The sequence below is a fragment of the Harpegnathos saltator genome, unplaced genomic scaffold, assembly GCF_003227715.2.
Source record: "Harpegnathos saltator strain DR-91 unplaced genomic scaffold, Hsal_v8.6 scaffold1, whole genome shotgun sequence".
Taxonomy (NCBI): domain Eukaryota; kingdom Metazoa; phylum Arthropoda; class Insecta; order Hymenoptera; family Formicidae; genus Harpegnathos; species Harpegnathos saltator.
Window position 1 is genome coordinate 1,309,867 of NW_020229872.1, and position 12,929 is coordinate 1,322,795.

General features: G+C 38.4%; 2 protein-coding genes across 2 annotated transcripts; both read left to right on the forward strand.

Annotated features, from left to right (window-relative positions):
- The first annotated feature begins 187 nt into the window (after positions 1 to 187).
- Positions 188 to 3,758, forward strand: dup (chromatin licensing and DNA replication factor double parked). Its single transcript, XM_011143812.3, has 6 exons — positions 188 to 1,223; positions 1,307 to 1,541; positions 1,681 to 2,017; positions 2,115 to 2,294; positions 2,910 to 3,154; positions 3,259 to 3,758. The coding sequence occupies exons 1-6, from the start codon at positions 457 to 459 to the stop codon at positions 3,622 to 3,624; spliced, it is 2,130 nt and encodes a 709-aa protein (XP_011142114.1). The 5' UTR covers positions 188 to 456; the 3' UTR covers positions 3,625 to 3,758.
- A 7,340-nt stretch (positions 3,759 to 11,098) lies between these two features.
- Positions 11,099 to 12,588, forward strand: mRpL33 (mitochondrial ribosomal protein L33). The gene is made up of 3 exons (XM_011143813.3): positions 11,099 to 11,347; positions 11,554 to 11,657; positions 11,832 to 12,588. Exons 1-3 carry the CDS (start codon positions 11,187 to 11,189, stop codon positions 11,882 to 11,884), a joined length of 318 nt encoding a protein of 105 aa, XP_011142115.1. The 5' UTR covers positions 11,099 to 11,186; the 3' UTR covers positions 11,885 to 12,588.
- Positions 12,589 to 12,929: the final 341 nt, after the last annotated feature.

Sequence of the window (12,929 nt, forward strand, 5' to 3'; positions counted from 1 at the left end):
TGTTGAGTTGCTGCGTCAAATATAGCGTGCATATTTAACGAAATGTCCAGAATATTAGGATAAATAAATGGTCTGTTCTTTGTAGCTGCACTGCTGAACTGGTGCAATAAACTAGAGTGAGAAAACCTATATTTATCTCACTTTAACTTATCGCACCAGTTCAACAGTGCAGCTACAAAGAACAGACCAAAAGTTGAGTCGTTGAAATCAATCGTATTGCGTTTTAAATGATTACAATACAGGTAGCCGAATCAAGCAATGCGATTGGTCGGAACTTTACTGTGACGTCTTACGGAAAAGTGTATATGATAACCTGAAGCGGGAAAAAGGCAACGCGGTTAGCACGTACGTCGATCATTCGGCTGATAGCAGTTGATTGTAACGGTTAACAGTGACCTTTTACATACATCTTGCACGTGTAGCTTTTTATATACGAATAAGTATATAAGAAAGAACATGTCACAGCCCTCAGTAACGGTGTACTTCAATACGCGAAAGCGTCGAGCGTCCGAGGATCAACAGGGTAAGACCAAGATTTTGCTACTGGAGCGAGAACAGTCGAGCGATAAAACGTGCGACAACATCAAGGATCTGAGACAAAACGTGCCCGACGAGGACAGTATGGTGAGCCCAAAGGCCATCCTGAAAGATGCGGCATCTACGGTGAAGAATTCCCCATGTATCAAGAAAGCGGTTCGTAATATCAATTTTGACTCGCCGAAAGCAAACACAGAGAAAATCATCAAGACACCTAAAGCACGTGTACTGCGCTCACGCAGACTATTTCCTGCGGATGGACATCAGCTAGACATTCGAGAGAGTCTGCAAAAGATGGGACCTACCGACGTAAAAAGCAAAAAAACGTCAATTAAAAAGAATGAAAATCTCAGTCCAAAAAAGCCAGTGGCTCCCAAAAACGATTCCTCTGATGATGTTTCAAAGCATAACACAATCAAGGAGGAGAAGGAGAGGGAGAATGAGCCATCATCTGATGATTTAGAAACTCCAAAGATCTCAAAGATGGAAAAACTAGCTACTGAAAACTTAAGTTTAAATGACATCAAGAACAGAATCAGCAAGTCTTCCAGATTGGTAGAGCTAAAAGCTTCCATAGCAAGATTCAAGACCTGTGATCAGCAATTAGAGAAAATGCAAGAACAGAATGATCACAACAAGTTTCAAATGCAGAAATTTAAGAAAATAGAACTTGAGATTCCTGCGAGGTAATTTCTTCGGACAAAATTATTTCATGATGGAGTTTCATGAGTTAAAATTGATAACAATACAGCCTTTTCTCATTTGGTAGCCTGCAGAAGACAGCTAGATCTCCAATCAAAGATAAAGATACTTTAAAAGCATTGAGTATCCAGCCAAGAATTTTATTGAAGTCTAAGGATATAACAACGAATACTGTGAAATACAGTTCCATTAAGAGATCAGCTCATCAAAAGCATCTGACAATTGCTAAAAGCAAGATATTATCATTGATATTGCCCTACAACTATAGATTCTTAGCAGAAGTGTTTAGATGTGTGGAAACGGTAATATTTCTATTTTACAGTATTTTAGAGTCTACATTATAATGTTTTTTTACAAAAATTTTGTGTATACTTTCACGTGCTATATATTGTTCATGTTTGCTTCATAACAAACTACATAGTTATTTGTTTTTACTTTCAGGTATCGGCAATGCTGTTTAATAGAAACGAACTGATAACATTTAGTAAATTAAAACTTGCAGTTCAAGAGTTATTACGACGTAATTTTACACAGGACCATCTAGCCCAGATAAAAACTATTTATCCTGATGCTTATATCTATCAACAACAGAAGCATCATAATTTCGGCTCAATATCCAAAACTGAGAAATATGACTTGACCCTGATGCCTGTAGTTAAAAAAAATAATGGCAGAAATACACCTGATGAGGATAACATATTGAAATCTGTGTCCAATTATAGTATGGGACCTGCTGTATTACTGGAGAGAAGGCGAAAATTTTATAACACTCTGCTAGGTATTACCTAAAAGAAAGATTGTTACTCTATGTCAATTTCTTTGAATCAACCATAATTCTATGTATCTGAACATCATTTTCAATATCTTTGTCGCAGAAAGAGTTAAAGATGAGCATGAGAAGTTCTTATTGACCTTGGAGACTCCAATAATTATAGAGAAGGAGAAGGTAGTGCGCTGGCATCCTGAATTTAATGTAGAAACATGTAAAGAAGTTGAGAAAGCCGAATTACCACAGCCACCTCAAATTGAGAAACCAACTGCCAAAAATCTTCTTGGTAAGAATAAAAATATCAACAAAAGTAGGAATATTGCTTACAAACAATTAATCCACCTCATTCTTTATACATCAAAATGCATAATGCTAAAAGCATATTTTCAGATATTGGAATAATACCAGAAATTAAAAATATCTGTATAAATTTGCTTATTATGCGTTGCTATATAATGATGTAATGTAGTCTTAATTTCGAAGTAAATGTAGGACAAAATATTGCACAAAAATTTTCAGTAACAATGCGTCCAAATATTTGCGAAATTCGTTTTTTCGTTCGGCCCCGATGTTGCAAGACTTCGTTGATTGATCAGCACATAACACGATGCAATCGTGCGGTATCGTGGTATCGTGGTATAAAACTTATGTGTAACAACTCAACACACATACGCACACATAGTTACACACAGTGCATGCATTAATCTCACTCGATCCGTTCTATAATTAACAACTTAACTATAGGGATTTAAGATTTCTATTAGAGAAAATCAAGTTATTAATAAAATACATAAGCATTCAAATAATTTAACTAACATAAAGGATACATGTCAAGACACTGATGAGTATTCCATTTATCACTATTTTTATCATATTCTTTTATCTCTCTCCTTTTTTACAGAAAAAGTTAAGTCTTTATTAACTCCTGGCTGTTATATGGAAAAGGCATTGCAGAAACTTGCTGAGGCAAATATGACTTCGAAATCGACTTCTTCCATACAGGATTCCGCAACTCAAACCATGGAGAATGATATTCCGAAAGTTAATACTATCATTATGAACACCCCACCACCTACACCAAGTATACATCAGGACACTTATCTTACTAAAACATTTAAAGGCATTCCCAAATCATTACTTGAGAAGGTAAGTCGATCAGCTAAATATATATTTCGAGAATTAACACTTAATATGTTTCTCGTAATGTATATCTTTCATTTTGTGTCTTTTCATGTTTCGTAATACTTTAGGTTCGCGCGAGACAAGCGGCTAAAGCATTAGAAGAGATGACGAAAACAGCAATTTTAGATAAGGAGACCATGTTATACTCAAAACTCCCAGAATTAGCAAAAATACTCCGCAATATTTACGTGGCGGAAAAGAAAGGTGTTCTACCAATGGAGACGGTGATACAACGACTGGATAACTCGTTTAGGATGAAGTTAACGCCGAATGAAATGGACGAGCATATACGGCTACTATGTAAGCTATTACCCACTTGGATTAGCATACATAATGTGCGAAAGAACGATTATTTAAAATTGGACAGAAACGCCGATATTGCAAAAGTGATCAAACAATTGGAGATCTCGGCTAATAACAAAGTCAACAAGTGATATTTATGTGTTCATTTAGTGTTAAGACATATTAATGTTACAACAAAATTTATAAATTTTTTCATTAAAGTATATAAAATCGTATGAATATCTTTGAAATATTAATTAGACTCGCAATTCCCAATGTTTATTGAGCTAATTTGCTGCTAATGTATTATTTTGTTTATCAATAAAATTATTAGTAAAATGCAATATAAAATTTTGTATCAATTATATATTTGTATAATTAAATTTTTGTAGTTATATGAAATTAAATGTAAACGAAATATTAGAAAAAATTAAAATATTAAAGATAAAACTGTAACTTATAGTTAAGTTAGAGATATAAAAGCATATTAGGATAATTTTAAATATAAAATATAAAATAAGTGCAGCATTCAATGTTAAGTCGTACTATTTAAAAAGTAATGTTACATCGAGCAACATACTATCCAATGAGATAATTTGTCTTCCGCTAGTTACCAGGGAAAAAATTGTCTTATTGGGTACCATATGAGCTCAAAACTCACTACGAAGCGTTATATGATTTTCAATAAAACTTGATAACATCAAATTAAAACATTATCGAAACATGGAGTAATTGAATTTGAAAACATCGAAGAAATAATCGATTTTTTAAGAAAGAAAGTTAAACTGGAGAGAAACCTGAGAGCGGCCAACACTGCATTTTCTGCGACACCGACTTTCCGCACTGGGAAAGGACGTCATCTGCATCCATTTTGAGAGGCGAACTACGATGTTACATTCACTTTTAGGTCTCGGTGGTAAAATCTGCAATCTGTGGTGAAAGTCCGTGCTACATCACTTTCAGGCGGTTTATGTCCGTGCTGCAACCACAGTTGCCATCTCTATGCCAGACTATGCCCGGAGGTCTAAAAAGAGGGAAGGGAGGGGGAGGGACAGAAGGAGGAGCAGGAAAAATAAAAATACATATTAAATATTAAATTTTCGAATGTTGCCGTATCAAAGTCTACTGTATAATAAACAATTTGACATGTCTGGAGACGCAGGAAGTATCGTTGCCCGCGTCCCTTTCCTTTCGTCCTACTTCTCAATTCAGCATCCCGTCCGCTCCGGACATTCGCTCGTGGCATTGATAGTGGCCGTCGGTGAGCATTCGATCCGCTCGGAGAAGCACGTGTTAATTAACGTGACGAGACTCCTATTACAAATATCCCGCGAGTCGACGAAATATCTGAACTTTTAAAAAAAGCATCAAAGAAAATCACGTTCATGTTGTCATGGGTGAAATCTCACCCTGGTATATATTTTTTTATTTTCGAAATAAAGCCAAACGAATGCAATTAAATGTTATTTATCATCATTGAATATTAGATGAAAAGTAAAAGAGTTATTGTCCGCAGCGGGATAATTTAACATTTAATAAGAACGAGACAAAATTCACATGGGATGAAATTCCACTCTTTAACTCTACCATGACCTTTAATTATTCTCTGAAAACGGCGTCACAACAACTTTGACACACTGTACAATTAGTTGCTAACACATTTTCTAATCGTACACATTCCTCTTTAATTAACATAAAGCTAACAAATGTCCGATGCTTCGACAGAGTAATTTTCTTTATTTTCAGTAATCAATAAATAAAGTAAATCAATGTCGCGTGCAGTTGAAAGGCCTCTTCGCATTCCCCTCGTCGTTCCGAAACCTTCGAGAAAAGAAGAGACGCCCAAGGGCAAGTTTCTCTTGCTTCAACCGTCGCCGAGGCCCGCAATGTTTACATCGCGCCGATTGTGTTGATCGGCTCGCGAGCGACGACACTTTTTGCCCTTCGTGTTAATACTCGCGTGCCTCGCGTACTCGACCTCTTTCCATCAGCAGCAGCCGTGCGCGACGCGCTCGTCACTTCCTCTCGTATAATTGAAAGAAATGTATCTCGTCGGTCCTCAAGATATTCAATCGCGTCGACATCGCGTTGATTAATCGCACAGTCGAATCGCGAGTATCGGCGTTAGAAGCGTGAGCGAGTGAAATCCGGAGGACTCCAGCAGCCGGGAAGCAGGCAACGCCGGCAGCGATACCAGTCACGTTTCCAGGTATGTGGAATCATTTATTATGCGGGAGGTCTCCGATAACGAGAGCGGACGTTTGACGAATTTTCCGGGAATAAGAAGTCGAGATTTCGCGCTCGGCATTCACGATCCGTCATCATTCGACTAGTAATCATAGACACTTTATGAATCTGCAATTACTCTCGTCAATCTCTGTCTATCTATTTATTGCGTTGTTGTATATGTTACGGTTAAAGTGATAAATCCAGTTACTATGCATAACAAACGCGGTTATTATGCATAATAACCAACAGCTTTGGTTAATTTGATAAATTATTCATATTTTTGTAGTTAAAACCCACGCGTAAATTAAGAGCGCATAAGCTGCACACACGGTTATTAAAACCCACGCGTAAGTTGCAAATGCGTTTTGTATCGCGCGCCCAATTACGCGTGAGTTTTAATAACCGCGCGTGCAGCTTACGTACTTTTAATTTACGCGTAGGTCTCAACAATCGTGTGCGCAGCGCGCGATTCAAAACGCACTTGCAACTCACGCGTAGGTTTAATTGTTCATAACCTTGTAACATTTTGATATCGTTTGAAGTATTTCTGCCTATATTCATGACAATTGGACATAAATGGTTTTCAAAAGTTTCTCCAAAATCATTTTCTAAATATCATTTATCACTTCAAACAACAATAAATAATAAAAAATTGGTTATGTAAAATAATCGGTCATAGTGATAAATTGCATGTATTTTATCACATTAGCCAAAGCTGTTGGTTATTATGCATAATAACCAATTTATCACCTTAACCGTAGCATATATAAGATATATTAATCCAGACAGAGACGGATAACGGTCCGTGAACGCGGATCTCTAATTCATCATGTTCTCAATCAAACATTCTGAATAATTCCCAACTGTGCGAGTATATCGGTCTTGTGTAGAATATTCAACGTCATACCGCTTCTTAGATTGCGACCTTTTTTGTTTTCGGTCAGCGCTTCTTTCAAGTCTATTTATTCTCGTTACGGGATCTAAATTTAAATGTCTATTCGTAAAAGAGTATTTTCGAGAGCACACAACTGTTGTCTCCGTTTCTTGTTGTCATTTTTTTCGTCAGCTCTTTCAAGAGTTCCTATCTAGACTTTCAAAATCAATGAAAAAAAAAAATCGTAGCGAATATTCTCCACTCATCCCGACCAAACATTCTTTCTCTACCGCAGCTTACCAACCAGGAACGCAAAATTTCTGTTCCAGACGTTGCGGGAAGCAAGTCGGCGGACGCGGATGTCGCACCGGAGGATCCGGTTCGGGCAGAACAGAGTCGGCCGGAAGGTAAAGTTTACAAGTTTCCTATACATCAGTGTTCAACCTTTTACAATGTTTGCCTTTGCAACTTGTTCCTCATCAGCTCTTTTGAAAGCTTCATATCTCATTTAAATTTTCAATGTTGAAACAAAAATAGAAAGATAAAAATCCCATATCAAAATATTTCCGTATTTTCGATTCGTCTCGATCAAAGATATTCTCTCTCTACCGCAGATTATCAACTGGAAAAACTATTTTTCTGTTTCAGTTGTTGCGGAAAGCAACAACAATCCGGCAGATGCGGATGCCGCACCGGAGGATCCGGTTCGGGCCAAGCAGAGTCGGTCGGAAGGTAAAGTTTACAAGTTTCCTACACATCTATGTTCAATCCTTTACGATCTTTGCCTTTGCAACTTGTTCCTCATCAGGAACTCTCTTGAAAGCTTCAAGTCCCACTTAAATTTTCAATGTTGGAACAAAAATATACAGATAAAAATTCCGTATCAAAATATTTCCATATTTTCGATTCGACCCGGTCAAAGATATTCTCTCTCTAGCGCAGGTTATCAACGAGGAAAATTACTTTTCTGTTTCAGTTGTTGCGGAAAGCAACAGCAATCCGGCGAACGCGGATGCCGCACCGGAGGATCCGGTTCGGGCCAAGCAGAGTCGGCTTGAAGGTAAGTTTACAAGTTTACTATAGCCCTCTGTTTGACCCTTGGCGATCTAGAGCTGGAATATTTCCGGCTCGACTTGAATTACGATCGCAGAGGGTAAACTACTCTTTTACTCGCCCGCAATCGTTGGTCTGATCTGATGAGCGAATGTGAATTTTTGGTTACAGAGTTGAAGCGGAACGTGGCCGGCTCTGACTGCAAGTCGTTTCGGTGAGTCAAAATGAAAAGAGAAACAAAATGCTGCATGACGGATGTGGGACTAGATAAAATATCGTTCGAGTCAATGCGAATTGCAAATAGATTCTTGCATGTGTGTGTTTGTGACGTTGAATAAAATACATTGCTCGAAACAATCAGGGGATTACTTGATCGATAGCCTGCATTACATACGAGATTTAAAATACCGAATGATTCTCTTTTGATGTTCAGTCAGATCTGAATAAGAGATATTCATATCTACAAACGCGATACGGTCATCAGCTCCTTTATTTTCATTTTTCAAGCGGGCCGCAGATATATTTAACGATTTAATTATTTAACAATATTCAATTGTCCGTGTAAAATATACTCATACACATAAATGCCGATACCGTTGGTACTACTTTTCTTTTATTTGCAAAACAGGCTGTAGAATTATTTGGCAATATTGTCCACTCATCACTATCCCTATTGTCTCGAGTAGCGTATAATGCGCGCAGAAACTGCGCCAGCGCACGCCGAGCTTGAGGTATCCCTCGCTCGTGTGCCTTTGAATATCGCGACCGCGGTTATCAAAATACGCGTTTTTACCCGCGCTGCTAACAAAGAAGGCTTAAATTCTCATTTCGCCAAAATATCGCGAACGTAAGCTTCGTCGTGCTATCGGCGGAGCTATGCGTGAAAACTTTGCCCCGCTCCTCTCTCTTTGCGCTTTCTTGGGGCGAGCGGTTTCTGATTGTCTAACCTTTCCTCGCGTGCATTCGCGTCGCGAATATTTCATTCGTAGATATCGATACTCCCACATTTTCGCGACTTTTCAGACGCGATCGCGGAAAGCGCACCGTAAAAATCCGTTGGACGAGTCGATAAATTTTCACACGGTTCTTGCTCCTCGCCTATCGAGTTTATAAAGTCCGTTTCGCAGCGCGCAAAAAGTTTCCACCGATGTCGACGTAAAACGTTCGTTAATTGACGCAAATATCGCCGCTCTAATACAAATATCGACCGCGTCGCGAAAGTGTGGCGAAAGTCTAGCAATCAACGTGGGACGCGCTGCAAGATGGATGCTACGCGACATGGAGAGCGGCAGCACGGACATGGGCAGACATTGATGGATCTGGTTGGATGCAACGGGACATCATCAATATCATCATCGGTGAGCGTTTGACTCAATGCTCGCAGAGAGCTCTTTTATTATTACATTGTGCATGCCGCAAATTTGCATTGACTTTTGTAACGAAAATATATTCCATGAATTATTGCCATATATTATGGCCATATATTATTGCTATATATTGTTGCCATATATTGTTGCCATATATTGTTGCCATATATTGTTACCATATATTATTGCCATGTATTTATCGCCATATATTATGGCCACTTGAAATCGCGCGAGCAATCGAGAAAACTGAATTTACCGGTAATCGCAAAGGCGCGCGGTAGACGTCACAGATGAATGCCAGCAGCCCGTCTCAGGGCTGCCTGATAACAATACTGTTGCTGCAATTTAACTTCAAACCATAGCGGTCTCCGGTCGCAGGAAACTTTCTATCGCGGACTAACCCTTCGAGCGAAATATTCCCGAGAAGCGCTCTTGAGATAAACGCTAGTTATAAGCGAACTTGCCTCGTTAGGACCTCGTCGCGGTATCGTTGTCGCGGAAAATAAGGAAGAAAGGAGTTAAACATCCGACACCGTTGTGAAAAGAGGAGCGATGGCGTCCCTTCGCGAGTAGAATGTTAGGCTCTTGCGAACGGGAGCGTTAAATTCCACCGCGGCTAATTACACGCTCACGCGTGTGAAAATAACACACTCGAATTTGCAGCGACGATATAGCGTGAATATTTAGCGAGTACTACCTTGAAATCTCCGATTAAATTATATTTCTCGTCAGCCGTCGTTCTGTCGCCTAGCCCCGACTCTTTCGCCCGGGTGCCTCATTAGCTTACTTGTGTTTTACTTCGCCGGCGGCTTGTCCTTCTTTTTCTTCTTCTTCTTCTTGCACGCTGGAAACTGTCGTTAGATCATGTGGGCCACTCTTGGCTCGAGCAGCTTTATTGCTTTTTCGATATCATCTCGGCGCGTGCTCAGTCATTACATTTCTGTGATTAATAGCTCGGTTGTTGCGTACATCGCAAAATGATATGGGAATTTTATATTTATCTTAATCCGTTCTATGTCTTCGTGAATTCCTAGGAGCGAGGAATTTGTGAAACACTCTGTATATATGTTTCCGATTGCAATTTTAGTATTATTTCAACTTCGAATTATTAACTTAAGGAATGCCAACGTGTGTATATATTTATAAAATAAAAATTATTCTAAATTTTCTCACGTCTCACAATCCTAAGAGACATACACACATACATATTCGGTCTGTTTTCTATATTAATAGTCTTTGATATCTTCCGATACGTACATACATATTTTGAAACATTTTCTTTGGATATTATATCAAACGGATTTTGCGTGTCGCGTAATATCCTTCGGACTACACATTATTATTTTGATCATTTTGATTTCTTTGATAAACCTTAAGAATTATCCAGAACGCAACTGCCATGCTGAACGACTCAATTGTCGTGTGAAATGTTTCGATTTTCACAAATTCATATAAAATTTTTCATTTTTCACTAATTCACAGAAATCTTTCACTTTTCATTAGTTCACGCTAGGGAAAAGATTCATGATCGCTGCCCTGAGCAGCGCAACGCTTCTCCAATTATCTATGTCGGCGCGCTCCTACTCCTCAGATTTCTGTCATTATATAACTCGATAATTATTGCGAATCGCGCAAAACTCGTACGGGACTTTTATGTTTGTCTCAACCCAATCTACCCTCACACTTTGGGTTGGCAGCTAATTACCGGACACTTCGTATGATCTTCACGATATTAATCATACACAATGTCAATTCTTTTTTTGCACATGTTAACATGTTAGTTCATGTTATAAACGTGTAACAATGTGCGAGACCGTGCTTGTCAAGTGCGCTATTTATGGTTGTAGCACGGACATAAACCGCCTGAAAATTGATGTAGCACGGACTGCCACCACATGCAGGTTTTACCGTCGAAATCTGAAAGTGGATGTAGTATCGTAGTTCCCCTCTCAAAATGGATGCAGATGGCGCCCTTTCCCAGTGCGGAAAGTCGGTGTCGCCGAAAACGCCTGTTGGCCGCTTTCACGTTCCTCTCTAGTTAAACATTGATTCATTAACCGACATCATCCATACATTTTTAGTTTGGATTGAGTTACTAGATGGCGATGGAGAGTCTTATTAAAGGGTCCAGAATCAGAATTGAGAGAGGAGAGAGAGAGAGATGGTTGAGTTATCGCTGTAACTTGCGTTAATGTTTGGCACAAGCACAGTAACCTGTTGTGATTTTGCTGTGTTTATTAAATTATTTATTCATACATTGAATACAGCCAGTTTCTTGAACCATACAATCCAGAAAAAGATCTTTGACACCATGTTATTAACGAATATATTATTCAAAAAAGCAAAGAGCAAGTAAGTGCAACGTAAGCTCAGTGGAAATTGAGGTTAAAATATAAATATTTTAAAGTGTAATCGCGAGACAAACTTATCGTTTAATTCAATTGTAAGTATCTATAAAAAATTGTGTCATTTCTCCTGGGCACGTCAACAGAAGAATGAAATTAGATCCAATGTTTCATCAATTAACAGATAACTATTAATTTTATTATTAATTGCAGATTAATCATGGTTAGTGCAAGAAGTGTGATATCTGATCACATGTTAATACGTATCCGAGAGAGGGTGGGTGAAAAGCTTGAATTCATAGCCTTTGATCCTTACAGTAAGTAACTACTAGTACGTTGCCATCTACAATTGCAAATTTATTATTTATACAGAATAAAAAGAGAAAAATTATTGTATGGTTCAATTGTGTTCTCTTCTGTTATGAATAGTACAAGGTGTTTTATAATAAGCAAAGGTTACAATATACATTGAAGCTAATTTTTCTTTATAGTTCAACGCAAAGCGCTCTACAGGGAAGCAAAGAAAATACGTAGCTTAAAGTAGCATGTAATCTAGTTTTTACTATAGCATAAGGAAAATATAAGAAATGAAAACAAGATGGATTAAGAATACTTACCCAGCTTGAAATGTAGGACCACATTTCTTTTATCCCGTGTAATATACAGTCGATATGTCTCTGAACGCAGTGTCCAGTGAGTGAGTACTACACAATTTAAATAATAACAATGACATATTCTTTTGCATATTTAATCACATAATTCATGGCTGAATGATTATAAATGATTATTACATACAAAAGTCATGATCATTCACAATCTTTCAAGATTCTCAGATATTCATTATACATGATAATAAAATTCAAGAACATATTTTCAAATAGTTACAATATGGAGGCAATCCAGATACAATAGTTTAAAAAATAAAAAACATCAATTTTGTTTTTCCTAGTAAGAGTTAAATGTAATGATAATTATATCATGAAAACTGATGATATAGTTCCTATATCATTCAGTAGAAAGATAGATTCATTACTTGCGACTGCATAAACAAATGTACTCGAGAAACGTTTTTATTGACCGGTGATGTATATAAACCACGATTGTTCGATGACGCGCCTGGTTCGATATTGAGACATATTAGGTGTTCCCCGGCAAAAAGAAAAACAAAAATCTCCCATTGATCCCATTTGGCGTATCATTACTGTAGGCTGTCAAATAAAGCACACAGTGGGCAAACGCTTTGCGTAAGTTTCATGCCGGTCGCGCGGGACAGAAGGAGAAAGAGAGGCGAGGCAAGACTCGGAGAGACCAGCCAAGAGTCTCGACATCGAGATTGGGGTAGGTTTCCTTTGATCCTTAACAAGGAACACAAAGTTGTATTATTTCCACCTGGGTTTCAAACGGTTCGGAATCCGCCAGGCGTGAAACACGATCCACTCTCTCTCTCCATCTCGCGCCCGCTCACCGTTCACCGTTCTCCGCCTCGTCCCGGGGACTCCTTTTTCCCGTTCTCTCTCTCCCCCCTCACTCCATTTTCTCTCTCTTTCTCTCTCTCTCTCTCTCTCTCTCTCTCTCTCTCTATCTATGTG

Bases quoted from the DNA above. Each gene is read 5' to 3' on its own strand.
- dup (XM_011143812.3), top strand. From the start codon at position 457: ATGTCACAGCCCTCAGTAACGGTGTACTTCAATACGCGAAAGCGTCGA. The intron at 2,018-2,114 runs GTATTACCTAAA...TCTTTGTCGCAG, and splicing joins ATTTTATAACACTCTGCTAG to AAAGAGTTAAAGATGAGCAT. The intron at 3,155-3,258 runs GTAAGTCGATCA...GTAATACTTTAG, and splicing joins CCAAATCATTACTTGAGAAG to GTTCGCGCGAGACAAGCGGC.
- mRpL33 (XM_011143813.3), top strand. From the start codon at position 11,187: ATGTTTGGCACAAGCACAGTAACCTGTTGTGATTTTGCTGTGTTTATT. The intron at 11,348-11,553 runs GTAAGTGCAACG...TATTAATTGCAG, and splicing joins TTCAAAAAAGCAAAGAGCAA to ATTAATCATGGTTAGTGCAA. The intron at 11,658-11,831 runs GTAAGTAACTAC...TTTTCTTTATAG, and splicing joins CATAGCCTTTGATCCTTACA to TTCAACGCAAAGCGCTCTAC.